The following is a 26394-nucleotide window of genomic DNA, read 5'->3' on the forward strand; positions in this document are numbered from 1 at the left end:
ATAAAATGTGACTTCAGACAATCCTGCCTCCCAGCTGGAAACTGAATGGAAACCCATTCAGGCTAACAGACCAGCATGGCGCAATGCCATCTGGAAAAGGAAGTAGTGTAGTCTAGCAGATAGAATTGTGCTTCGCACAAAGTAAGCACGCAATAAATGTAATTTAGAATTCAAATCACATGTCTAAACACTGGTAAAGTAGACTATCAGTAAGAAAAAACCAAAAACCTCCATTTTTAGTAGCTTCATTTCACTTCTGCAGCAAATGAAGATTAAACATTGAGAGGCAATGTAACAATAAAAGCAGCCAACTTTTATTTTCAAGCAGAAGACATACCACAAACCTCAATGAGCAATATCTGACTCTCATCCTTGGAAACTAGGACATTTAATATATTTTTTGGATGAAATGTTATGAGTTACCTCTTTCTTGAATGAGCAGGCCCACTAACTCTCTTGCTTGCTCCCTGTACTTTGCCATAGAAGAGCAACTGCATCCATTCAACTTCAGTGCCATTGTGGCCTGTCTATTTATCTGTTGCCAAATTGCACGACCCAAGCACTTAGTACAGTGCTCTGCACGTAGTAAGCTCTCAATAAATACAATCAAATGAATGAATGAATGAATGAATGAATGAAAGAGCCCGGGCCTGGCAGCCAGAAGGCTAGCATAGTAGATACAGCATGGGCCTGGGAGTCAGAAGATCATGGGTTTTGATCCTGGCTCTGCCACTTGACTGCTGTGTGACCTTGGGCAAGTCACTTCATTCCTCTGGACTTCAGGTACCTCATCTATTAAAAGGGCATTAAGATTGTGAGCCCCATGTGGGTGAGAGACTGTGTCCAACCTGATTTTCTTGTATCCCCCCCAGTGCTTATTACAATGTCTGCAGTAATCACTTAACAAATACCAAAGTATTAATCCCAGCTCTGCCACTTGCCTGCTCTCTGGCCTTGGACAAGTCGCTTGACTTTTCTGGGCCTTAATATCCTCACCTCTAAGTTGGGGGTGAAATACCTGTTCTCCCTCCTACTTGGGCTGTGAGCCCCATATGGCACAGGAACTGTGTCTGATTTGATGATCTTGTATCTAGGACAGCAGTAGGCACATAGGAAGTGTTTAAGGAGTAATTTTATCATTATCATCATTATTTTAGGAGCAGCTCTGTATGAGCAGAAGTTTCCAGAGGTTGTGAAGCAAGGAGGAGAGTGAAAATCACTCTAAGCAGTGTAAAGTGCAGCAATGTTTCTCCATCCTTATTGACAACACATGATCATCACCCTCGCAACTGCTCCAGACATTTAACTTCCTCTTCAAACCCCCTGTCTCCCGCCTCCCCTTTCCCTTGTCCCTAATGACCTGGCCACCTACTTTATTGAGAAAATGGATACCATCAGGCGGGATCTCCCTAAAATCTCCCCTGCTCCTCTACAATCCTTCCTTCCTCCTGCCCCTTCTTCAACTCTCCCATCTTTCCCAGTAGTAGCTCCAGAGGAGATCTCCTACCTTCTCTCAAAATACACCCCCTCCACCTGCACATTCATTCATTCATTCAATAGTATTTATTGAGCGCTTACTATGTGCAGAGCGCTGTACTAAGCGCTTGGAATGTACAATTCGGCAACAGATAGAGACAATCCCTGCCCATTGATGGGCGTCTGATGTTATCCCTCTGCACCTTATCAAAACATTTGCCCCTTTCCATCTCCCCTCACTGATGGTCATCTTCAGCTGTTCACTCTCCAATGGCTTCTTCCCCACTGCTTTCAAACATGCCCATGTCTCCCCTACCCTAAAAAAAGAACCCTCCCTTCACTTCGTGGCTCTCTCCAGTTATCGCCTCATCTCCCTCCTACCATTCCTCTCCAAACCCCTTAAGCGAGTTGACTACACCCACTGTTTCAAGTTCCTCTCCTCCAATTCTCTCCTGCACCCCCTCCAGTCTGGCTCCCCTCCCCTTGGCTCCACAGAAACCTCTCTCTCAAAAGTCACCAATGTTCTCCTTCTTATCAAATCCAACAGTCTCTACTCCATTCTAATCCTCCTCGATCTCTCAGCTGCCTTCAATACTGTTGACCACCCCCTACTCCTGGAAACATTATCCAACCTCGGCTTCACTGACACTGTCCTCTCCTGGTTCTTCTCCTATCTCTCTAGTCACTCATTCTCAGTCTCTTTTATGGGCTCCTCCTCTTTCCCCCTCACCCCCTAATGTGGGGGTCCCGCAAGTTCTGGGTCCCCTTCTCTTCTCTTCTCCATCTACACCCACTCCCTTGGAGAATTCATTCACTCCCATGGATTAAACTCCCACCTCTGTGGGTGATTTCCAAATCTACATCTTCAGCCCTTTCTTCTCTCCCTCTCTGCAGTCTCGCATTTCCTCCTGTCTTCAAGACATCTCTACTTGGTTTTCCCACAATCACCTCAAAATTTACATGTCCAAAACTTAACTCTTTATCTTGCCACTCAAACCCTGTCCTCCCCGACTTTCCCATCACTGTAGACGGCACCACCATCCTTCCTGTCTCACAAGCCCGTAACCTTGGTGCTATCCTTGACTCCTCTCTCTCATTCAAACTACATATTCAGTCGATTCCTAAATCCTGTCAGTTCCACCTTCACAACATCACTAAAATCTGCCCTGTCTTTTCCATCCATATTGCTATCATGTTAATACATGTACTTATTCTATCCCGCTTTGATGACTGTATCAGCCTCCCTGCAGATCTCCCAGCCTCCTATCTCTTCCCACTCAAGTCCATATTTCACTCTGCGACCTGGATCATTTTTCTACAGAAATGTTCAGGCCATGTTGCCATGTTTCCCCACTAAAGAACCTCCAGTGGTTGCCCATCCACCTCTGAATCAAACAGAAACTCCTTACCATTGACTCAATCACTTCACTCCTCACCTCGCTGCTCTCCTAATCCAACCCAGCCCACTCACTTCGCTCCTCTAATGCCAACCTTCTCACTGTACTTTGATCTCATCTATCTCGTTGCCAAACTCTCACCCGCCTCCTGCTTCAGGCCTGGAACAATCTCCCTCTTCATATCCAACCGACAACGATTCTCCCCTCCTTCAAATCCTTATTGAAGACCCTTCTCTTCCAAGAGACCTTCCCTGACCAAACCCTTGTTTCCTCTTCTCCCACTCCCTTCTCTGTCACCCTGCTTTGCTCCCTTCATTCATCCCCCATCCCAGTCCTATATCTGTAATTTCTTTTGTTTACATTAATGGATGTCTCCTCTCTTGACTGTAAGCTTGTTGTGGGCAAAGAATGTACCTGGCTATTGTTGTATTGTCCTCTCCCAAGTGTCCATGCTTTGCACACAGTAAGCACTCAATAAATTCAACTAACTGACTACTAGGAGACTCAGAAGTGCTAAAGCAGCAGTTGGAAGGGAAATATGTTGGAGAAGATGAGAGGTTAATTGGGGAAACCTTCCTGAAAGAGATGGGACGAGCTTACAGTCCAGAGGGGCGAGAAATTGTCAGTCCTCTCCTAGTCTTGTCTTATGCCGTTGAGTCGTCTCCGACCCATAGCGACACCACAGACACATATCTCCCAAAACGCTCCGCTCTCCATCTGCCATTGTTCTGGTAGTGGATCCACAGAGTTTTCTTGGAAAAAATCCAGAAGTGGTTGACCATCGCCTCTTTCCACGCAGACAACTTGAGCCTCCACCCCCAACTCTCTTCCATGCTGCCGCTGCCCAGCACAGGTGAGTTTTGACTTGTAGCCTATGGCCTGCCACTCGCTAGCCACTGCCCAAGCTAGGGATAGCATGGACAGGCCTCTGCTTGACTCTCCCTCCCTTCCGCCCTCCCTCCCTCATAGATCTCCCTGATCCCTGCAAAGAGCTCTTGGGGACATCAGCCTTCCTACAAGCCTCTGGATTCTCTCCTCCCTCACCCACACAGAAAGCCCTCAATCCCCTCGCCCCTTCCTTCCTCACCTCGCTACTCTCCTACTCCAACCCAGGCCACACACTTCACTCCTCTAATGCCAACCTTCTCACTGCCCCTCCATCTCGTTTATCTCACCACAGATGTCTCGCTCATATCCTCCCTCTGTCTTCCCTCCTCATATCCAACAGACAATTCATCTCCCCTCCCTTCATAGCCTTATTGAAAACCCATTTCCTCCAAGAGGTCTTCCCTGATTAAGCCCCTCCTTTCCTCTTCTCCCACTCCCCTCTGCATTGCCTTGACTCGCTCCTTTTATTCATCCTCCGGCCCAGCCCCACACCGCTTATGTCCATATCCATCATTCTGTTTCTTTATATTAATGTCTGTCTCCCCCTCTAGACTGTAAGCTCACTGTGGGCAGGGAATGTGTCTGTTTTATTGTTCTACTGTCCTATCCCAAGCGCTTAGTACAGTGCTCTGCACTCATTAAGGAGGCGGGGACTGAATAAATACAACTGGCTGACAGGCTGACCCACCGACAAGAGTTAACCTTTCAAGTTCACGTATTTCTTAAAGGCCCTCTGCTCAGGATTGGTGGCTCATTGGGAAACAGGAAACCGCAAGAGGAAATGTCAGGGGGTCCGGACTCTTCCGTCAACTCCGGGCTCGGATGAAACCGGTGGAGGGGTGAGAGACCTTCGGGGTCTTCCTGAGGCCTGGCGAAGGGCCGAAAGTGACTCGGAGGTGGGGGATGTCCAGAGGGAGGCAGGGCGGGGGTGGTGAGCAGACTGGACACCAGGCCTTTTGGTCAGTCCATGATCCCATCACTTCACACTCTCAGTGACTCAGTTTCTTCCTTTGAAAATGCTGTCATACTTCCTCTCCCCTGCCCCCCACCCCCACCCCTTCCTCCTTCCCAGCCTCCCTCCTCTCTTCTTCCCACCAACACCAGGTCAGGGGTTTGAGCAATATCTTATCGGAACCAAAACAGATTGAGGGTTTCAAAGAAAATCTCTTAATCTTCCCCAGAACATTCTGGGTCATCTGACCCTGCAGAGATGGCAGAAAGTGGGGCTTGGAGGGGAAGGGGGACAGAGGACTGATTTTTCCATCTGGGCTTAGCTTCTGTTATTTATGGCTAGAGCCCAGGCCTGGGAGTCAGAAGGTCAGGGGTTCTAATCCCAACTCTTCCACCTGTCTGCTTTGTGACCTTGGACAAGTCACTTCACTTCTCTGGGCCTCAGTTTACTCATCTGTAAAATGGGGTTTGAGACTGAGCCCCACGGGGGACAAAGGACTGTGTCCGATCTGATTCGCTTGAATCCACCTCAGCGTTTAGTAGAGTACTTGGAATATAATAAGCGCTTTACAATATCATCATCATTATTATTATTCTCTCCTTGCACCAAACCCTGTTTCTCTTTAAGGGTCCTTGAAAGGGGGTTTTTGCCCCCCGAAAATAACTGATCTGAGTTGCCCCTTGACACAAGGGCTTATAACAATGCTTTGCACGCAGTAAGAGCTCAATAAAAATGGGGATGAAATACCTGTTCTCCCTCCTCCTTAGACTGTGAGCCTCATGTGGGACAGGGACAGTGTTCAACCTGATCATCTCGTGTCTGCTCCAGCTCTTAGCTCAGTGTTTAGCAGATAGAAAGCACTTTACAAATACCATCATTATTCTCTTTTTTTTTTTATGGTAGTTGTTAAACTCTTCCAACACCCTCCAGACTGTAAGCTCCTTATGGTCATGGAATGTGTCTGTTTATTATTAATAATAATAATAATATTGATGGTATTTGTAAGTGCTTACTATGTGCCAAGCGCTGTTCTAAGCACTGGGGTGGATACAAACTCATGAGGTTGTCCCACGTGGGGCTCACAGTCTCAAACCCCATTTTACAGATGTAAATTTACAGATCTGTAAATCCCCATTTTACAGATAAGGTAACTGAGGCACAGAGAAGTGAATTGACTTGCCCAAAGTCACACAGCTGATAAGTGATGGAGCCTGGATTAGAACCCACGTCCTCTGACTCCCAAGCCTGGGCTCCTTCCATTAAGTCTTGCTGTTCGTCACATTGTAGTCTACCAAGGACTTAGTACAGTCCTCTGCACACACAGTAAGTACTCCATGGATACCACTGAATGAATGAATGTGCCAGGCCCTGTACTAAGCGCTGGGATACATACAAGCTAATCAAGGTGGATGCAGTCCCTGTCCCACGTGAAGCTCACGATCTTAAACCCCATTTTGCAGATGAGGAAACTGAGACAGAGAGAAGTGAAGTAACTTCCCCAAGGTCACATAGCAGTCAGGTGGCAGAACCAGAATTAGAACCCAGGTCCTCTGTATCCCAGGCCTGAGCTCTTTCTACTAGGACACAATGTTTCCAATAAATACTAGTGCTCACTGTGGGCAGAGAATGAGCCTGATTATTGTTATATTGTACTCTCCCAAGTGCTTAGTAAATGCTCTGCCCACAGTATGAGCTCGATAAATACAACTGACTGATTAAATGCCAGTGATAGATTGATTGATGGACTGACTCAACAGGGACCTAAAAGCAGGCCTTAGACTACGGTTCCACTTCTCCAGAAAGCTCTTCCAGGATTTATTGAACACTATTTATTGAGAAGCAGTGTGGCCTACTGGGAAGAGCCCAGGCCTGGGAATCAGAGGATCTGAGTTCTAATCCCAGCTCTGCCACTCCTCTGCTGTGTGACTTTCGGCAAGTCACCCAACCTCTCTGGGCCTCAGTTCCCTCATCTGCAAAATAATAATAATAATAATAATGTTGGTATTTGTTAAGCGCTAACTATGTGCAGAGCACTGTTCTAAGCGCTGGGTAGATAGAGGGTAATCAGGTTGTCCCATGTGGGTCTCGCAGTCTTCATCCCCATTTTACAGATGAGGTAACTGAGGCCCAGAGAAGTGAAGTGACTCGCCCAGAGTCACACAGCTGACAAGTGGCAGGGCCGGGATTCGAACTCGTGACCTCCGACTCCCAAGCCCGGCCTCTTTCCACTGAGCCATGCTGCTTCCCCAATGGGGATTCAATACCTGTTCTTCCTCCTACTTAGACTGTAAGCCTCACGCAGGACCAGATTCATTCATTCAATCGTATTTACTGAGCACTTACTGTGTGCAGGGCACTGTTCTAAGCTCTTGGGAGAGTACTATATAACAATAAACAGACTCATTCCCTGCCCACCTGATAATCTTGCGTTTACCCCAGTACTCATTACGGTGCTTGACACAGCAAGTGCCCAACCATTATTATTATTATTATCATCCAGACTAGACTGCAAGCTTGTTATGGACAGGGAATATTTCTGCTATTTCTGCATTGTTCTCTCCCACACACTTAGTAAAGTGTTCTGCACATAGTAAGCACTCAATAAATACAGTTGATTGATTATTATTATTTTATTTCTATTACCATTATTATTATTATGAGAAGCAGTGCAGCTCAGTGGAAAGAGCCCATGCTAGGGAGTCAAGGACGTGGATTTTAATCCCGGCTCTGCCACTTGTCTGCTGTGTGACCTTGGGCAAGTCACTTAAATTCTCTGTGCCTCAGTTACCTCATCTGTAAATAATAATAATAATAATAATGTTGGTATTTGTTAAGCGCTTACTATGTGCCGAGCACTGTTCTAAGCGCTGGGGTAGACATAGGGGAATCAGGTTGTCCCACGTGGGGTTCACAGTCTTAATCCCCATTTTACAGATGAGGGAACTGAGGCACAGAGAAGTGAAGTGACTTGCCCACAGTCACACAGCCGACAAGTGGCAGAGCTGGGATTCGAACTCATGAGCCCTGACTCCAAAGCCCGTGCTCTTTCCACTGAGCCACGCTGCTTCTCGAATGGGGATTAAGACTGTGAGCCCCTCGTGGGACAACCTGATTACCTTGATTACCTGATTACCAGACTCTGCCCCAGCGCTCATTCCAGTGCTTGACACATATTAAGTGCCCAAACAATATTATTATTATTATCCTTTAGACTCTGCCACTTGTCAGCTGTGTGACTGTGGACAAGTCACTTAACTTCTCTGTGCCTCAGTTCTCTCATCTGTAAAATGGGGATTAAGACTGTGAGCCTCACGTGGGACAACCTGATTACCCTGTAAATCTACCCCAGGGCTTAGAACAGTGCTCTGCACATAGTAAGTACTTAACAAATGCCAGCATTATTATTATTGGACAGCAAGCTCGTTATGGACAGGGAACATGTTTGTTTTTTTACTCTCCCACACGCTTAGTAAAGTGCTCTGCACATAGTAAGCACTCAATAAATACAGTTGGTTGATTGATAATCAGGTAAGTGCTTAACAAATACCATAATTACTATTATTATTACCAGTGCTAAGAATAGTGTTTGGCATGTAGTAAGCACTTAACAAAAACAATTATTATTATTATTACTAGTGCTTAGACAAGTGCTTGGCATGTAGTAAGCGCTTAACAAATACCATTATCATTATCATTATTATTATTATTATTATTATTAAGGAGCCTCCACCTGAACGGAACAGGCCACAGACTCCATCCAGTGGTCATTCAAGAGTTGTAATAATAAAACCAAAGGTCTGGAGGAGCGGTTAGAGCAAGGGTCTAGGAGTCAGAAAGTCCTGGATTCTAATCCCGACTCTGCCACTTTTCTGCTGTGTGTCCTTGGCCAAGTCACTTCACTTCTCCAAGCCTTAGTTACCTCATCTATAAAGTGAGGATTGAGACCGTGAGCCCCGAGTGGGACATGACCGATATCCAACTCGATTAGCTTGTATCCAACCCAGCGCTTAGAACAGCGCTTACTACTGCACATAGTAAGCACCTAACAAAAACTATTATTAGTAGTAATAATAATAATAAGTGCTAAGCAAATACCATTATTACCAGTGCTTAGAACAGTGCTTGGTACCTAGTAAGCACTTAACAAATGCCATTATTATTGTTATTATCATTATTATCATTATTGAGGAGCCTCCACCTGAACGGAACAGGCCACAAACTCCATCCCCTGGTCATTCATAATAACAGAATTTGTTAAGCGCTTATTCATTCATTCAATAGTATTTATTGAGCACTTACTATGTGCAGAGCACTGTACTAAGCACTTGGAATGTGCAATTTGGCAACATATAGAGACAACCCCTGCCCATTGATGGGCTTACAGTCCAATCGGGGAAGACAGACAAAAACAATAGCAATAAATAGAATCAAGGGGATGTATACCTCATTAACAAAATAAATAGGATAAGAAAAATATATACAGTTGAGTGGACGAGTACAGTGCTGAGGGGAGGGGAAGGGAGAGAGGGAGGAGCAGAGGGAAAGGGGGGAAAAGGGGGCTTAGCTGAGGGGAGGTGAAGGAGGGGCAGAAAGGCAGCAGAGGGAGCAGAGGGAAAAGGGGAAGCTCAGTCTGGGAAGGCCTCTTGGAGGAGGTGAGGTCTCGGTCAGGCACTGTACTAAGCGCTGGGCTGGAAGCAAGCAAGTCCGGTTGGCCACAGTCCCTGTCCCACGTGGGGCCTCCGGTCCCACGCATATTCCTAAGCCGAAGGCGTTGACCCCCCAAGAAAAAATGCAAATGAGGATGCAAACCAGCTTCCCCCTCCGACCACTTCCAATTTCGGAGAAACCTGAAGAAAACAGAGGAGCTACAGCAGCCCCGTTCAGGGAAGTGCTCTGCCCGAAGAGAAATAAATCAACCCACAGGGCACTGTTCCCTAGGCAAAAATAGACAAGTAGACAGGCATCAGTAGCATCAATATAAATAAATAGAATTAAAGATAGGCAGGATGTGGGGGAGAGGTCGACAATGAGCTAGGCGAGATCCAGGCAAAGTAAGTTAGGTTGGAATTAGAGGAAGAAAGTGTGTAGACTGGATTGTAGTAGAAAATCATGAAAGTAAAGAAGGAGAGGCCAAGGGGATTGAGGGCTTTGAATAATAATAATAATAATAATAATTGTGGTATTTGTTAAGCACTTACTATGTGCCGGGGTAGAAACGAGGTGATCAGGTCATTCCACATGGGACTCACAGTTTTAATCCCCATTTTACAGATGAGGTAACTGAGGTAGAGAGCAGTGAAATGATTTGCCCAAGGTCACACAGCAAAGTGGCGATGCCAGGATTAGAACCCATGTCCTCTGACTACCAAACCCGGTCTCTTTCCATTAAGCCCCACTGCTTCTCCAGATTGGAGAGAAGCAGTGTGGCTCAGTGGAAAGAGCCTGGGCTTGTGAGTCCGAGGTCATGAGTTTGAATCCCAGCTCTGCCACTTGTCAGCTGTGTGACTGTGGGCAAGTCACTTAACTTCTCTGTGCCTCAGTTACCTCATCTGTAAAATGGGGATTAACTGTGAGCCTCACGTGGGACAACCCGATTACCCTGTATCTACCCCAGTGCTTAGAACAGTGCTCTGCACATATTAAGCTCTTTACAAATACCAACATTATTATTATTCCTATTGAGAGCTCACCTCCTCCAAGAGACCTTCCCAGACTGAGCTTCCCCTTTTCCCTCTGCTCCCTCTGCTGCCTCTCTGCCCCCCCTTCACCACCCCACAGCTAAGCCCCCTTCCCCCCCTTTCCCTCTGCTCCTCCTCCTCTTCCTTCCCCTCCCTTCAGCACTGTGCTCGTCCGCTCATTTGTATATATTTTTATTACCCTATTTATTTTGTTAATGAGATGTACATCCCCTTGATTCTATTTATTGCTATTGTTTTTGTCTTTCTCCTCCGAATAGACTGTAAACCGGTCAGTGGGCAGGGATTGTCTCTATCTGTTGCCGAATTGTCCATTCTGAGCGCTTAGTACAGTGCTCTGCACATAGTAAGCACTCAGTAAATACTATTGAATGAATGAATTGGACACAGTCAATGTCCCACATGGGGCTCACAGACTTAATCCCCATTTAAGGGTGTGGGAAATGATGCACAAAGAAGTGAAGTGACTCGCCCCAGGTCACCCAACCGACAAGTGGCAGAGTGGGGATTAGAACCCAGGCCCGTGCTCTATCCACTAGGCCACTCTGCTTCTCTATGGCAGATGTGAAGGCGGAGGGAGTTCCAAGCAGGTGGGAGAGACGGAGCAAGAGATCAGCCATCTGAGACCACAGTAAGGCACAGTGACGTTAACTTGAGAGGAACAAAGAGTATGAGCTGGAGTGGAGTGGGAAAAGAGAGCAGGTAAGTAGGAGGAAGACCTTAAAACCAGTATTCGGGAGTTTCTTCCTGATGCAGAGAGGGTTGAATTAACATCTGAGGTCTTGTAGGAGAGGAGAGACATGCATAGAATGATGTTTTAGGTAAATGGTTCGATCAGTATACTAAGCCCCTCTTTTCCTCACCTTCCACTCCCTTCTGTGTTGCCCTGACTCGCTCCCTTTGCTCTTCCCTGCTCTCTCCACCCCACACCACTTATGTGTATATCTGTCATTTTATTTATTAATATTGATGTCTATTTGTATTGATCTCTGCCTCACTGTGGCATTGTGAGCTCGTTGTGAGCAGGGATTGTCTCTCTTTATTGCTCTAATGTACTTTTCAAGCACTTAGTACAGTGTTCTGCACACAGTGAGTGCTCAATAAATACAGTGGAATGAATGAATGAAAGAAAGGGTTTGGCGATAGACTAAATATGGAAACTGATGTTGAGGAAGGAATCGAGGAAAATGTCAAGATGTTGGGCTTCAGGACAGTGATGATGGGAGCCTTGTCCACTCGGATGAGAAAACTAGGTGAAGGAGAGGATTTGGGAAGAAAGTCACATTTCCTCCTGCCTTCAGGGCATTTCTACTTGGTGAGCTAATTGTGAGCAGGGAATGTGTCTGTTATTCTACTGTACTCTCCCAAGCGCTTATTACAGTGTTCTGCACACAGTATTCATTCATTCATTCAATCAATCGGATTTATTGAGTGTTTACTGTGTGCAGAGTTCTATACTGAGCACTTGGAAAGTACAATTCAGCAACAAAGAGAGACAATCCCAGCCCACAAAGGGCACACAATCTAGACGGGCCGGAGGGAGATATCAAAACAAGTAAGTGCTCAATAAATACGATTGAATGAAGGAATGTATGTCCTGCTGACACCTCAAATGTAACACATCCAAAACGGAACTCCTATCTTCCCACCCAAACCCTGTCCTCCCCTTTACGTTCCCATCACTGTAGACAGGATCACCATCCTTCCTGTCTCACAAGCTCATAACCTCGGTATTATCCTTAACTCATCTCTCTCATTCTACCAACATATTCACTGATCACTACATCCTGTCGGTTCGACTTTCACGACATCGCTAAAATCCGCCCTTTCCTCTCCATCCAAACAGCCACCACATTAATCCAAGCACTTATCCCAACGCACCTTGATTAGTGCATCAGCCTCCTCGCTGACCTCCCAGCCTCCTGTCTCTCCCCACTCCAGTCCAGACTTCACTCTGCTGCCTGGATCACTTTTCCACAAAAATGCTCAGTCCATGTTTCTCCCCTCCTCAAGAAACTCCAGTTATCGCCCATCCACCACTGCATCAAACGGAAATTCCTTACCATTGCCCCCTCCTACTTTACCTCCCTGATTTCCAACTCCAACCCAGCCGGCGCACTTCGCTCCTCTAATGCCAGCCTACTCACTGTACCTCAATCTCGTCTATCTCATCGCCGACCCCTCACCCACATTCTGCCTCTGGCCTGGAACGCCCTCTCTTCTCATACTTAGCAGACGATCACTCTTCCCTCCTTTCATTCATTCATTCATTCAATCATATTTATTGAGCGCCTACTGTGTGTAGAACACTGTACTATAACCGACACATTCCCCGCCCACAACGAGCCCACCTTCAAAGCCTTATTCACCGCACGTCTCCTCCAAGAGGTCTTCAGTCAATCAATTGTATTTATTGTATTGAGTAAACATTTTCTCTTCTCCCATGCTGTTCTGTGTCTCCCTTCCCTGTGAATTTGCACCCTTTATTCACCCTTCCCTCAGTCCCACAGCACTTATGCTCCTATCTGAAATTCATTTATTTATTTTTAATGTCCATTTCCCCTTCTAGCTTGTAAATTCACTGTGAGCAGGGAATACGTCTACCAACTATGTTGTATTGTACTCTCCCAAGCTCTTAGTACAGTGCCCAGTTATGTGATTGATTGACTGGAGATGAAAAATACTGTTTGGAACAAGTTAAGTTTGTACGATGAGATTGAGATGCCTGTGGGACATCAAAGAAGATGTATCTGGAAGGCAGGAGGAGCTGTAAAACTGCAGAGAGGGAGAGAGATCAGGGCTGAAGAGGGAGATTTGGGAATCAGCCGCATGGAGGTGGAAGTTGAAGCCATGGGAGGAAATTAATACAGTGCTCTGCTCATAATAAATGCTCAATAAATATAATTGAATGAATGAATGAATGGAGTTAATAACAATAATAATGTTGGTATTTGTTAAGCGCTTACTTTGTGCAGAGTAATAATGTTGGTATTTGTTAAGCGCTTACTATGTGCCAAGCACTGTTCTACGCGCTGGGGTAGATACAGGATAATCAGGTTGTCCCACGTGGGACTCACAGTCTTAATCCCCATTTTACAGATGAGGTAACTGAGGCACCAAGAAGTTAAGTGTCTTGCCCAAAGTCACACAGCTGACAGGTGGCTGAGCCGTAATTCGAACCCATGACCTCTGACTCCTAAGCCTGTGCTCTTTCCACTGAGCCATGCTGAGTACTGTTCTAAGCGCTGGGCGAGATACAGGGTCATCAGGTTGTCCCACGTGAGGCTCACAGTTAATCCCCATTTTACAGATGAGGTAACTGAGGCACAGAGAAGTGAAGTGACTTGCCCACAGTCACACAGCTGATGAGGGGAAGAGCCGGGATTCAAACCCAGGGCCTCTGACTCCCAAGCCCGGGCTCTTTCCACTGAGACACGCTGCTTCTCATGTTCTCCAAGGGAGTGGGAGTAGATGGAGAAGCAGTGGACAGAGCATGGGTCTGGTAGTCAGGAGGACCTGGGTTCTAATTCTGCCACTTGTCTGCTGTGTGACCCCAGGCAAGTCACTTTATTTCTCTGTGCCCCAGTTACCTCATGTGTAAAATGGAGATTGAGACTGAAAGCCCCATGGGAGACTAGAACTGGGTCCAACTCGACTTGCTTGTATCCACCCAGCGCTTGGTACAGTGCTTGGCACATAGTAAGCGTTTAACAAATATAACAATTATTATTATTCTTATTAGAGGAGCCCGTGAAAGAGACTAGAATTAATTCATTCAGTCGTACTTATTGAACACTTACTGTGTGCAGAGCACTGTACTCAACACTTGGGAAAGTACAATACAGCAATAAAGAGAGAAGATGCCTGCCCACAACGAGCCCACAATCTAGAGGGGGGAGACAGACATCAATATACGTAAACAGACATCAATATAAATATATAAAATGACAGTTAATATGCATAAGTGCTGTGAAGTGGGGAGAGGGGGGAAGAGCAAAGGGAGTGAGTCAGGGTGACACAGAATGGAGTGGGAAATGAGGAAAATCAGAACTTAATCTGGAAAGTCCTCTCGGAGATGTGCCTTCAGTAAAGCTTTGAAGGGGGAGAGAGGAATTGTCTGGTAGATTTGAGGAGGGAGGGTGTTCCAGGCTAGAGTTAGGATGTGGGCGAGAGGTCACTCGTCCGTGACTTTGTCCCGTGTCTTGGGGAGTTTATGGCTGCTCGCCCTCCTGAACCGATCCCACCAACTCCTCCGGGGACCCCGGGAAAGCAGGGAGCTGGACGGGCCGGAGGCCCTGGGCTGGACTGGTCGGTCAGCCTCGATGTCACCTCTGAGACGCTTCCAGGAGAGTCCATGACGCCCTTCTCACAGAAACCCCCGTGACATCCGAGAAGCAGCATGGCCTAGTGAATGGAGCAACGGCCTGGGAGTCAGAAAGCCATGGGCTCTAATCTTGGCTCCACCACTTGTCTGCGGTGTATCCTTGGGTAAATCACTTCACTTCTCTGGGTCTCAGTTATCTCATCTGTAAAATGGTGTTTGAGATTGTGAGCCCCACGTGGGACAGAGACTGTGTCCAACCTGATTTGCTTAAATCCAACCCAGCGCTTAGAACAGTGCCTGGCACGTAGTAAGTGCTCAAAAAATACCATAATTATTAGTATTATTATTACCCCTGCTGCTCCCCCAAAGCAGGGGTCCGGTCTCCCCAGTCTGGAAGGCAGAGCTCCCCTCGCCCATCTTGCCCAGTGCTGCCAGCTCCTTGCATTATATGGCAGAGTAGCTAGAGCCGGAGTCTGGGAGTCAAAAGGTCGCGGGTTCTAATATCAGCTCCGCCACTTGTCTGCTGTGTGACCGTGGACAGACAAATCGTTTCACTTCTGTGAGCCTCAGTTGCCTCATCTGGAAAATGGGGATTATGACTGGGAGCCTTATGTGGGGCAGGAGCTGTGTCCAACCCAATTTGCTTGTATCCACCCCAGTGCTTTGTACAGTGCCTGGCACATAGTGAGCATGTAAGAAATGCCACGATTATTAATTGTTCATTAATATTACTACACCCGAGAGATGGGCACGGTGTCGAGGACATAGCACGCTCAGTGGCTCGGAAATGGAGAAGGCGGGGTGGGCGTGGAGCGTGATGAGATTTGGGATGTGGGTTGGACCCGTGGGGCTGACCTTTGACCCCAGAGAGTATCATGGTTCAACACTGGGGGCTCTTGGGGGTCTTGTTTCCGGCATGAGGAGACCTGCGAGGGGGCGGAGGCCAGCTGTCCGGAATGACCTCCGCCTCGGCCCTCAAAGAAAGGATGTCCACAAAATGATTTCCCACCCCGCATCAACGTTATCAACATCAAAGATATTTATTGAGCGCTTACTATGTGCCGAGCACTGTACCGAGTGCCGAGGAGAGTACAACCCAACAGAACTGGCAGAATTGTTCCTTGCCCACAGTGAGCTGACAGAGTAGAAGGGGCTTCTACTCATCCTCCGCCCACCATCACCAACCCCCTGCTCCAGGGAGACTCTGGGGTCCAGCAGATGTATGTGGGGCCGGGGATGGCCACAGAGGGGAGAGAGGCAGCAGCAGTCTCCGGGGGGAGGGCTCAGCCCCTAATTGGACCCTAAGTTCCCTCCCACGCCAGAAGGAGGTCCAAGGGACAGGAAGACCAGGGAAGCCGAGATCCGGGGCGGTCACACGGTGGTAATGTTGGCCACCGAAGAGCTCTGGGAGGACGGGATCCGGTGACGGACGAGGAAGTCCTTACTGACCAGCCCGCGGGCGGCCAGGATCCTCAGCAGGCTGTGCCGGAACTTCTGGCCCACGAAGGCGTAGACGATGGGGTTGAGGCAGCTGTGCAGGTAGCCCAGCACCGGGGTGACCACCAGGGCACGGTCCACGTGGTCCCGCAGGCCACAGCTGTCAGTCAACACTTTGACCCACATGAGGGAGTCGATCACCAGGATCACGTTGTAGGGCAGCCAGCAGAGCAGGAAGACCAGCACCACCGCCAAGACGACACGCATGGCCCGGTGCTTCTGGCCCATGCGGGCACGGAACAGGACGGCCAGGGTGCGGCCGTAGCAGAAGAGCATGACCAGGAGGGGCAGGAGGAAGCCGAAGGTCTGCTGCAACAAGCGCAGGATCACCCGCCAGCGGGCCGTGTCTTTGCCCATGTTCTCGTAGCAGACGGGGGTGGAGTTGGGCGGGGTGAAGACATCCCGGAGGACCAGGGCGGGCAGGGCCAGCAGGAAGGACAGGATCCAGAGGCCCAGGCAGACGAAGACGACCCAGCGGCGCTGGTGGGCTGCAGACCGGGTGGCGTGCACGATGGCCAGGTAGCGGTCGACGCTGATGCAGGCCAGCAGCAGGACGCCGCTGTAGAAGTTGAGGTCCTGCAGGACGGACACCAGCTTGCAGAGGACCGTGCCGAAGAGCCAGCCGGTCACCTGGTAGGCGGCCCAGAAGGGCAGGGTCAGGGCGAAGAGCAGATCGGCCCCGGCCAGGTTGAGCAGGTAGACGTCGGTCACCGTGCGGTGCGGGCGGTTGTGGAGGACCACCAGCGCCACCAGTGAGTTCCCCACCACGTTGAACAGGAAGACCAGGCCGTAGAGCGCTGCCAGGGCAGGCCGCATCACAGCCCCAGGCTCGCGCCGGCAAGGGGCCGACATCCCGACCGTGGACAAGAAGTCATCCAGGCTAGGGGAGTAGCTGCTGTAGTCCGACACGTTAGAATAGGAGAAGAGTTCGTCGAGGTCCACTAAGTGGTTCATCCCGAGGTCCGGCTCTCGACGAGCTGAGAGGATCGGAATCGATCGATCGGTCAAGCCGTGGTATTCATTGAGCGCTTCCTGTGTGCAGGGCAATCGGTCGGAAGATTCGACTATAGATGGTGTTCACTGAGCGCCAATAAGAAGAAGAAGAAGAAGAAGAGTTGTGGTATTTGTTAATAGTAATGATGGTACTTGCTAATGATGGTATAATAATGGTATCTGTTAAGCGGTTACTATGTACCAAGTGCTGTTCTAAGCGCTGGGGTAGATACAAGGTAATCAAGTTGTCCCACGCGGGGCTCACAGTCTTAATCCTCATTTTCCAAATGAGGTCACTGAGGTACAGAAAAGTTAAGTGACTTGCCCAAAGTCACACAGCTGACAAGTGGTAGAGCTGGGATTAGAACCCACAATCTCTGACTCCCAAACGTGTGCTCTTTCCACTAAGCCACACGCTTACTGTGTGCCAAGGCACAGTTTTAAGCACTGGGGTAGATACAAGTTAACCAGGTCGGATTCAATCCCTGTTCCTCAGTGGGCTCACGCTCACCCCCATTTTACAGATGAGGTAACTGAGGTCCAGAGAAGTGAAATGACTTGCCCAAGTTCACACAGCAGACAAGTGGTGGAGCTAGGATGAGATATCAGGTCTTTCTGACTCCCAGGCCCATGCACTATCCACTAAGCCACACTGCACTTATGTAGTAAGCACTGGGGTAGTGTAGTTCGTATAACTAATCATGTTAGAGCTCAGACCTTGGAGTTGGAAGGACCTGGGTTCTAATCCCGGGTCTGCCACTCGTCTGCTGTGCGAACTTGGAAGAGTCACTTCACTTCTCTGGGCCTCAGTTTCCTCACCTATATAATGGGGATTGATGATGGTATTTGTTAAGCGCTTAATAATAATAATGTTGGCATTTGTTAAGCACTTACTATATGCTAAGCACTGTTCTAAGTGCTGGGATAGATACAAGGTAATCAAGTTGTCCCACGTGAAGCTCACAGTCTTCATCCTCATTTTACAGATGAGGTCACTGAGGCACAGAGAAGTTAAGTGACTTGCCCAAAATCACACAGCTGATAAGTGGCGGAGCCGGGATTTAGGACCCACGACCTCTGACTCCCAAGCCCAGACTCTTTCCACTGAGTCACGCTGCTTCTGAAGACTCTGAGATTAAGCCTCTGAGCCCCACGTGGAAAAGGGACTGTGCCCAACCCGAATAGCTTGGATCTCCCCCAGTGCTTAGAATGCAGAGAAGCAGCGTGGCTCAGTGGAAAGAGCGTGGGCATAGGAGTCAGAGGTCATCAGTTCTAATCCCGACTCCACCACCAGTCAGCTTTGTGACTTTGGGCAAGTTACTTAATTTCTCGGTGCCTCGTTTACCTCATCTGTAAAATGGGGACACAGACTCTGAGCCTCACGTGGGAGAATCTGATTACCCTGTATCTATCTCAGCACTTAGAACAGTGCTTGGCATATAGTAAGCATTTAACAAATACCAACATTATTATCATTATTATTATTATGATTAATGGTGACTGGCACATAGTAAGCGCTTAGCAAAAACCATATTACAAAAAAGATACCTGCCCTCAAGAAGCTTTCAATCTGCTGTGAGTAGGGCACTGTACTGAACTCTTGGAAGAATCCAATAGCGTTGGTAGACATGATCGATGCCTTAAAGGAGCTGACGGTTTACTGTGTGCAGAGCATTGTACTGAGCGCTTGGGAGAGTACGGTATAATAAAGTTGGGACACACGATCCCTACCCAAAAGGCGATTACAGTCTAGCCGGGGAGACAGACATAAAAATAGATTAAAGATAGGGGAATTGGCGGCAGAGTAGCAGACTATTATTCTTCCCCACCTTTGAAGCTTTATTCATTCATTCAATAGTATTTATTGAGCGCTTACTATGTTCAGAGCACTGTACTAAGTGCTTGGAATGTACAATTCGGCAACAGATAGAAACCATCCCTGCCCATTGACGGGCTTACAGTCTAATCAGGGGAGACAGACGAACAAAAACAAGACAACATAATCACGATAAATAGAATCAAGGGGATTCCTATTAACAAAAGAAATAGGGGAATAAAAATCTATCCAAATGAGCAGAATGCTGAGGGGAGGGGAAGGGAGAGGGGGAGGAGCAGACGGAAAGGGGGGAAAAGGGGCTTAGCTGAGGGGAGGTGAAGGGAGGCAGAGAGGGAGCAGAGGGAAAAGGGGAAGCTCAGCCTGGGAAGGCCTCCTGGAGGAGGTGAGCTCTCAGTAGAGCTTTGAAGAGGGGAAGAGTGTCAGTTTGGCGGAGGTGAGGAGGGAGGGCATTCCGGGACAGCGGGAGGACGTGGCCCGGGGTCGACGGCAGGATAGGTGTGAACGGGGGACTGTGAAGAGATGAGCGGCAGAGGTCCAGAGCATGCTATTGAAGGCCCACCTCCTCCAAGAGGCCTTCCCTAACTAAGCCCCTCCTTTCCTCTTCTCCCACTCCCTTCTTTGTCACCCTGACTCGCTCCCTTTCTTCATCCCCCATCCCCCTACAGCCCCACACCACTTAGGTCCACATCCCTCATTTATTTATTTCCATTCATGTCTGTCTTCCCCTCTATACTGTAAGCTCGTTGTGGGGAGGGAATGAGTCTGTTTATCGCTGCACTGTACCCTCCCAAGCGTTTAGTACAGTGTTCTGAACACAGCGTGTGCTCAATAAACATGGTTGAATGAATGAATAAACAAAGTGCCCTACACTTGGCCTATCCATCTGCTCCCACATCCTGCTCAAAGTTCAGAGCTGAGAATCTTGGAATAATCCCTCTGGAGGCTAAGAGCTTCATAAGGGCAGGGAACATTTCGACCGACTCTGTGATATGGTCCTCTCCCAAGCGCTGAGTACAGTGATCTGCACACAGAATGCACTCAGTAAATATGACTGATTACTCTTCCCTCCCCACACCCCAATCTCTCTACCCTTTTTATCCCTCGCTACCACATCATAGCATCAGGAAACACTGTGGCCTAGTGGAAAGAGCACAGGCCTGGAAGTGTAATCCCAGTTCCGCCTTTTAATAATAATTAATAATTATGGTATATGTTAGGTGCTTACTATGTGCTGAGCACTGTTCTTGTCTGTCGTGTGTCCTTGGGCGAGTCTCCTAAATTCTCTAGACATCAGTTTCCTCATCTTTCATTCATTCATTCAATTGTATTTCTTAAGCACTTACTGTACTAAGAGCTTGGAAAGTACATTTCAGCAATAAAGAGAGACAATCCCTGCCCACACCGGGTTTACAGTCTAGAGGAGAGGAGACAGACATCTAAACATGTGAACAGGAATCAATATAGATAAAAAGAATTATAAATGTGTACATAAAGCAGCATGGCCTTAGAGGAGCAGCAAGGCCTAGTGGCAAGAGCCCTGCTTGGGAGTCCAAGGTTGTGGGTTCTAATCCTGCCTCCGTCACTTGTCTGCTGTGTGACCTTGGGCAATTCACTTCACTTCTCCGGGCCTCGGTTACCTCATCTGTAAAATAGGGATTAAGACTGTGAGCCCCATTTGGGACAACCTGATTACCTTGTATTCCCCCCAACCCCAGTGCTTAGAAGATTGCTTGGCACATAGTAAGTGCTTAACAACTACCATAATTATTATATACACAAATGCTGTGGGGCGGGAATAGGGGGAAGAGCAAAGGGAGTGAGTCGGGATGACGTGGAGGGGAGGGGAAGTTGAGGAATGGGACTTCCAAACCTATTCTCCCTCCCCCAGAGTCCTGTGTGGGACAGGGACTGGGCTTCACCTGATTATCTTTGTATTAACCCCAGTACAGTGTCTGACTTGATTCATTTATTCATTCATTCAATAGTATTTATTGAGCACTTACTATGTGCAAAGCACTGCGTGGCTCAGTGGAAAGAGCCTGGGCTTGGGAGTCAGGGGTCATGGGTTTGACTCCCGGCTCTGCCACTTGTCAGCTGTGTGACTGTGGGCAAGTCACTTCACTTCTCTGGGCCTCAGTTCCCTCACCTGTAAAATGGGGATTAACTGTGAGCCTCACGTGGGACAACCTGATTCCCCTGTATCTACCCCAGCGCTTAGAACAGTGCTCTGCACATAGTAAGTGCTTAACAAATACCAACATTACTACTATTATTATTATTATTATCACTGTACTAAGCGCTTGGAATGGACAACTCAGCAAAAGATAGAGACAATCCCTGCCCAACAATAGGCTCATGGACTAAATGGGGGAGACAGACAGCAAAGCAAAACAACAAAACAAAAACAAGACAATATCATCAAGATAAATAGAATCAAGGGAATGTACATCTCATTAACAAAATAAATAGGGTAATAAATAATATATACAAATTGCACAGTGATGAAGGGAGAGGAAGGGGGAAGAGCAGAAGGTGGGGAGCAAAGGGAAAGGGGGCTCAGTCTGGGAAGACCTCCTGGCGGAGGTGAGCTCTCAATAGGGCTTTGAGGAGAAGAGAGTTAGTTTGGCGGATGTGAGAAGAGAGGGCATTCCAGGATGACAATAGATTGCGGGCCAGGGGTCGACGGCGGGACAGACGTGAATGGGGGACCGTGAAGAGGTGAGCGGCAGAGGAGCGGAGTGTACGGGGTGGGTAGTAGAAAGAGAGAAGGGAGGTGAGGTAGGAAGGGGAAAGGTGATGGAGAGCTTTGAAGCCAAGAGTGAGAAGTTTTTGTTTCAGGCGAAGGTTGATAGGCAACCACTGGAGGTTTTGAGGAGGGGCGTGACATGCCCAGAGCGTTGCTGTAGGAAGATGATCCGGGCAGCGGAATGAAGAATAGATTGGAGTGGGAAGAAACAGGGCGATGGGAGATCAGAGAGGAGGCTGATGCAATAATCCAGCCAGGATATTATGAGAGCTTGTACCAACAAGGTAGCAGTTTGCATGGAGAGGATAGGGCGGATCTTGGTGATGTTGTGAAGGTGAGACCAGCAAGTTTTGATGACGGATTGGATGTGTGCGGTGAATGAGAGAGCCGAGTCAAGGATGACACTGAGGTTGTGGGCCTGTGAGACGGGAAGGATGGTGGTGCCGCCCACAGTGATGGGAAAGTCCAGGAGAGGACAGGGTTTGGGAGGGAAGATAAGGAGCTCAGTTTTGGACATGTTGAGTTTTAGGTGGCGGGCAGACATCCAGGAGGAGACGTCCTTAAGGCGAGGGAGATATGTGCCTGGAGGGAGGGGGAGAGAACAGAGGAGGAGATGTAGATTTGGATGTCATTTGCATAGAGATGATAGTTGAAGCCATGGGAGCGAATGAGTTTACCAAGGGAATGAGTATAGATGGAGAACAGAAGAGGGACAAGAACTGACCCTTGAGGAACCCCTACAGTTAGGGGATGGGAGGGGGAGGAGGAGCCCTCGAAGGAGACCGAGAACGAAATGGGAGGCAGAGGAGGAGCCCTCGAAAGAGACTGAGAACCAACGGCCAGAAAGATAAGAGAAGGACTGGGAGAGGACGGAGTCCATGAAGCCAAGGTGAGATAAAATGTGGAGGAGAAGGGGATGGTCGACAGTGGCAAAGGCAGCTGAGAGGTCGAGGAGGATTAGGATAGAGTAGGGGCCATTGGATTTGGCAAGAAGAAGGACACATGCTCAATAAATACAACAATACTCTAGTCCTCCTAAGCCTCTCAGCTCCCTTGGACACTGTGGGCGATCCCCTTCTCCTGGAAACCGTTATCTAACTTCACCGACTCTGTCCTCTCCTGGATCTCCTTCTAGCTCTCTGGCCTCTCATTCTCAGTCTCCTTCACGGGTTCCTCCTCTCCCACCCCCTAACTGTGGGGGGGAGGGGGGGGTCCCTCAAGGTTCAGTTCTTGGTCCCCTTCCATTCTCCATCTACACCCACTCCCTTGGAGAACTCATTTGCTTCCAAGGCTTCAATCACCATCTCTATACGGATAAGCCCGTCACTGGGCAGGGATTGTCTCTGTCTGTTACCGAATTGTACATTCCAAGCACTTTGTACAGAGCACTGTACAAAGTAAGCACTCAATAAATACTATTGAATGAATGAATATATGATTCCTAAATCTACATCTTCAGCCCTGATCTCTCTCCCTCTCTTCACTCTTGCATCTCCTCCTGCTTCAAGACATCTCTACTTGGATGTCCTCCCATCACCTCAGACTTAACATACTCAAAACAGAGCTCCTTATCTTCCCACTCAAACCTTGTCCTTCCCCTGACTTCCCCATCACTGTAAATAGCACCATTGTCCTCCCTGTCTCCCAAGCCCGTAACCTTGGCATTATCCTCAATCACTCAATCAATTAATAAATCAATTGTATTTATTGAGAGCTTACTATATGTAGAGCACTGTACTAAGCATTTGGAGAGTACAATACAACAGAATTAGCAGACAGGTTCCCTGCCCATACCAAGCATGCAGACTCAAGGGGGAGATAGACATTAATGTGAATAAATCATTTAGAATATATAATTTGATATATATATATATAACTAATATATAAATTCTATATTGATGCAGAATTTAAAGATATGCATTAATATATAAATTCTATCTTAATATAGAATTTAAAGATATGCACATATCCTCTACTCTCTCTCATTCATCCTACATAGTCTGTCACCAAATCCTATGGGGTAGATTCAACCTTCTCAATAATAATAAGTAATAATAATAATGATAATGTTGGTATTTGTTAAGTGCTTACTATGTGCCAAACACTGTTCTAAGTGCTGGGGTAGATGCAAGGTAATCAGGTTGTCCCATGTGAGGTTCACAATCTTAATCCCCAATTTACAGATGAGGTAACTGAGACACCGAGAAGTTAAGTGACTTGCCTAAAGTCACACAGCTGACAGGTGTCAGAGGCAGGGTTAGAACCCATGACCTCTGACTCCTAAGCCCGGAATCTTTCTACTGAGCCATGCTGCTCAACAATCTCTAGAATCCTCCTTTTCCTCTCCACCTAAATTACTACCACCAGAACGATGGGAGATGGAGAGCGGGGCGTTCTGGGAGAGACGAGTCCGTGGTGTCGCTATGGCATAAGACAAGACAAACTACTACCATATCAATCCGAGCATTTATCGTGTCCTGTCTTGACTACGACATCAGCCTCCTCGCTGAGCTCCCTGCCTCCTGACTCTGCCCTCTCCGGTCCCTACTTCACATTGCTTCCCAGATCATTTTTCTAAAGAAAATGCTGAGTCCCTGCCTCCCCGTTCCTCGAGAATCTCCAGTGGTTGCCCATCCACCTCCGCATCAAACGGAAAACCGTCCATCCCCTCACCCCCTCCTCCCTCACCTCTCTGCCCTCCTCCTCCACCCCAGCCCGCACACTTTGCTCCTCTAATGCCAACCTTCTCACTGGGCCTCCATCTCCTCTGTCTCGTCGCCGACCTCTCGCCCACGTCCTGCCTCTGACCTGGAACTCCACCCCTCTTCGCATCGGACAAACGATCGCTCTCCTCACCTTCAAAACTCCTGAAATCACATCTCTTCCAAGAGGCCTTCCCCAAGTAAGTTTTCATTTCCCCTACTCACTGTCCCTTCTCTGTCACCTAGGCCCTTGGATATGTACTCCTTAAATATTCAAAGCAGCATTACTTAATTGGTAAAGCCCGGGTCTGGGAGTCAGAAGGACCTGGGTTCTAATACCAGCTCCGACCCACATCTCCCGTGTAACTTTGGGCAAGTTTTTTCACTTCTCTGGGCCTCAGTGACCTCATCTGTAAAATGAGGATAAGAGATTGAGCCCATGTGGGAAAGAGACTGTGCCAGACCTCATTATCTTTAATCTTTTTAAGTACCCTAATTGTTATAATTATTATTATTCACCACGGCATTTAAGTTCATATCTCTCTACTCTCCCATTTCCTCTATCTAATTTCTTTTACATCTGTCTCCCTCTAAGCAGCCAGGCTTAGTGGCAAGAGCACATTGGAAGTCAGAGGTTGTGGGTTCTAGTTCCGGCTCCTCCACTTGTCTGCTGTGTGGCCTTGGGCAAATCACTTAACTTCTCTGTGCTTCAGTTACTCCCTCAGTAGAATGGGAATGAAGACTGTGAGCCCTGCGTGGGACAACCTGATTACCTTGTATCTACCACAGTGCTTAGAACAGTGCTTGGGTAAGCACTTAACAAATACCATCATCATTATTATTATTATTATTATTATTAAGGTCCCTGTAGACAGGGATTGTGTCTACCAGCTCTGTAGTACTGTACTTTCCCAAGCGTTTAGTATGGTGTTCTTCACACAGGAATCACTCGATAACTGACAGCGATTAATCGATGGATTATTATCGTCATTACTCTTGTGTCCTCACTCCCTCAGCACTTAGGTATTCACCTTCCCCATTTCCCCAAGGTAACACTTCGAAACACATCTTTAAAGTCTGTGGTTTCCCTATCAGAAATTTATTATAGTTTCTGTCATGCACCAAACTGTAGGTCCTTGAGGGCAGGGATCTGGTTTATTAACCCTAGTGAACTCTTCCAAGCATTCATTAAAGTGCTCTGCACATGGTAGACTGTAAACTCCCTGAAGGCTGGGATCGTGTCTACTAGCTCTATTGAACTCTCTCGGGTGCTCAGTACAGTGCTGTGCACATAGTAGGCTGTAAGCTCCTCGAGCACAGAGATCATATCTATTAACTCTATTGAACTCTTCCAAGTGTTCAGTAAAGTGCTCTGCACATAGTAGACAGTAAGCTCCTGGAGCAGAGCAATCATATCTATAAACTCTACTGAACTTTCCCAAGCGCTCAGTACAGTGCTCTGCACACGGACTGTAATAATAATGATGATGACGGTATTTGCTAAGCTCTTACTATTTGCCAAGCACCGTTCTAAGCACTGGGATAAGTACAAGGTGATCAGGTTGCCCCACGTGGAGCTCACAGTCTTCATCCCCATTTGACAGATGAGATAACTGAAGCACAGAGAAGTGAAGTGACTTGCCCAAAGTCACACAGCTGATAAGTGGCAGAGCCGGGATTAGAACCCACAACCTCTGACTCCCAAGCCCGGGCTCTTTCCACTAAGCTACACCTTGAAGGCAGGGATTGTATCTAATCATCCTATCGTACTGTCCAGGTGTTTAGTACAGTGCTCTGCACACAGTAGACAATAAAGTCCTAGAAGTCAGGGATTGTATCTACTAACTTCCTTGTAATAATAAGAAGAAGAAGGATGGTATTTGTTA

General features: G+C 47.7%; 1 protein-coding gene across 2 annotated transcripts in view; it reads right to left on the reverse strand.

Annotated features, from left to right (window-relative positions):
* Positions 1–15812: 15812 nt before the first annotated feature.
* The window catches only part of LOC100083635 (C-X-C chemokine receptor type 1-like), a 38532-nt gene continuing 27950 nt past the window's right edge, over positions 15813–26394 (reverse strand). For both annotated transcript variants that reach the window (XM_029052664.1, XM_029052737.1), the window contains exon 2: positions 15813–17310. In XM_029052664.1, the coding sequence (XP_028908497.1) occupies positions 16105–17184 (1080 nt within the window). In that variant the 5' untranslated portion in view covers positions 17185–17310 and the 3' untranslated portion in view covers positions 15813–16104. The remainder of the gene's footprint in view (positions 17311–26394) is intronic.

The sequence above is a fragment of the Ornithorhynchus anatinus genome, chromosome 1 (assembly GCF_004115215.2).
Source record: "Ornithorhynchus anatinus isolate Pmale09 chromosome 1, mOrnAna1.pri.v4, whole genome shotgun sequence".
Taxonomy (NCBI): domain Eukaryota; kingdom Metazoa; phylum Chordata; class Mammalia; order Monotremata; family Ornithorhynchidae; genus Ornithorhynchus; species Ornithorhynchus anatinus.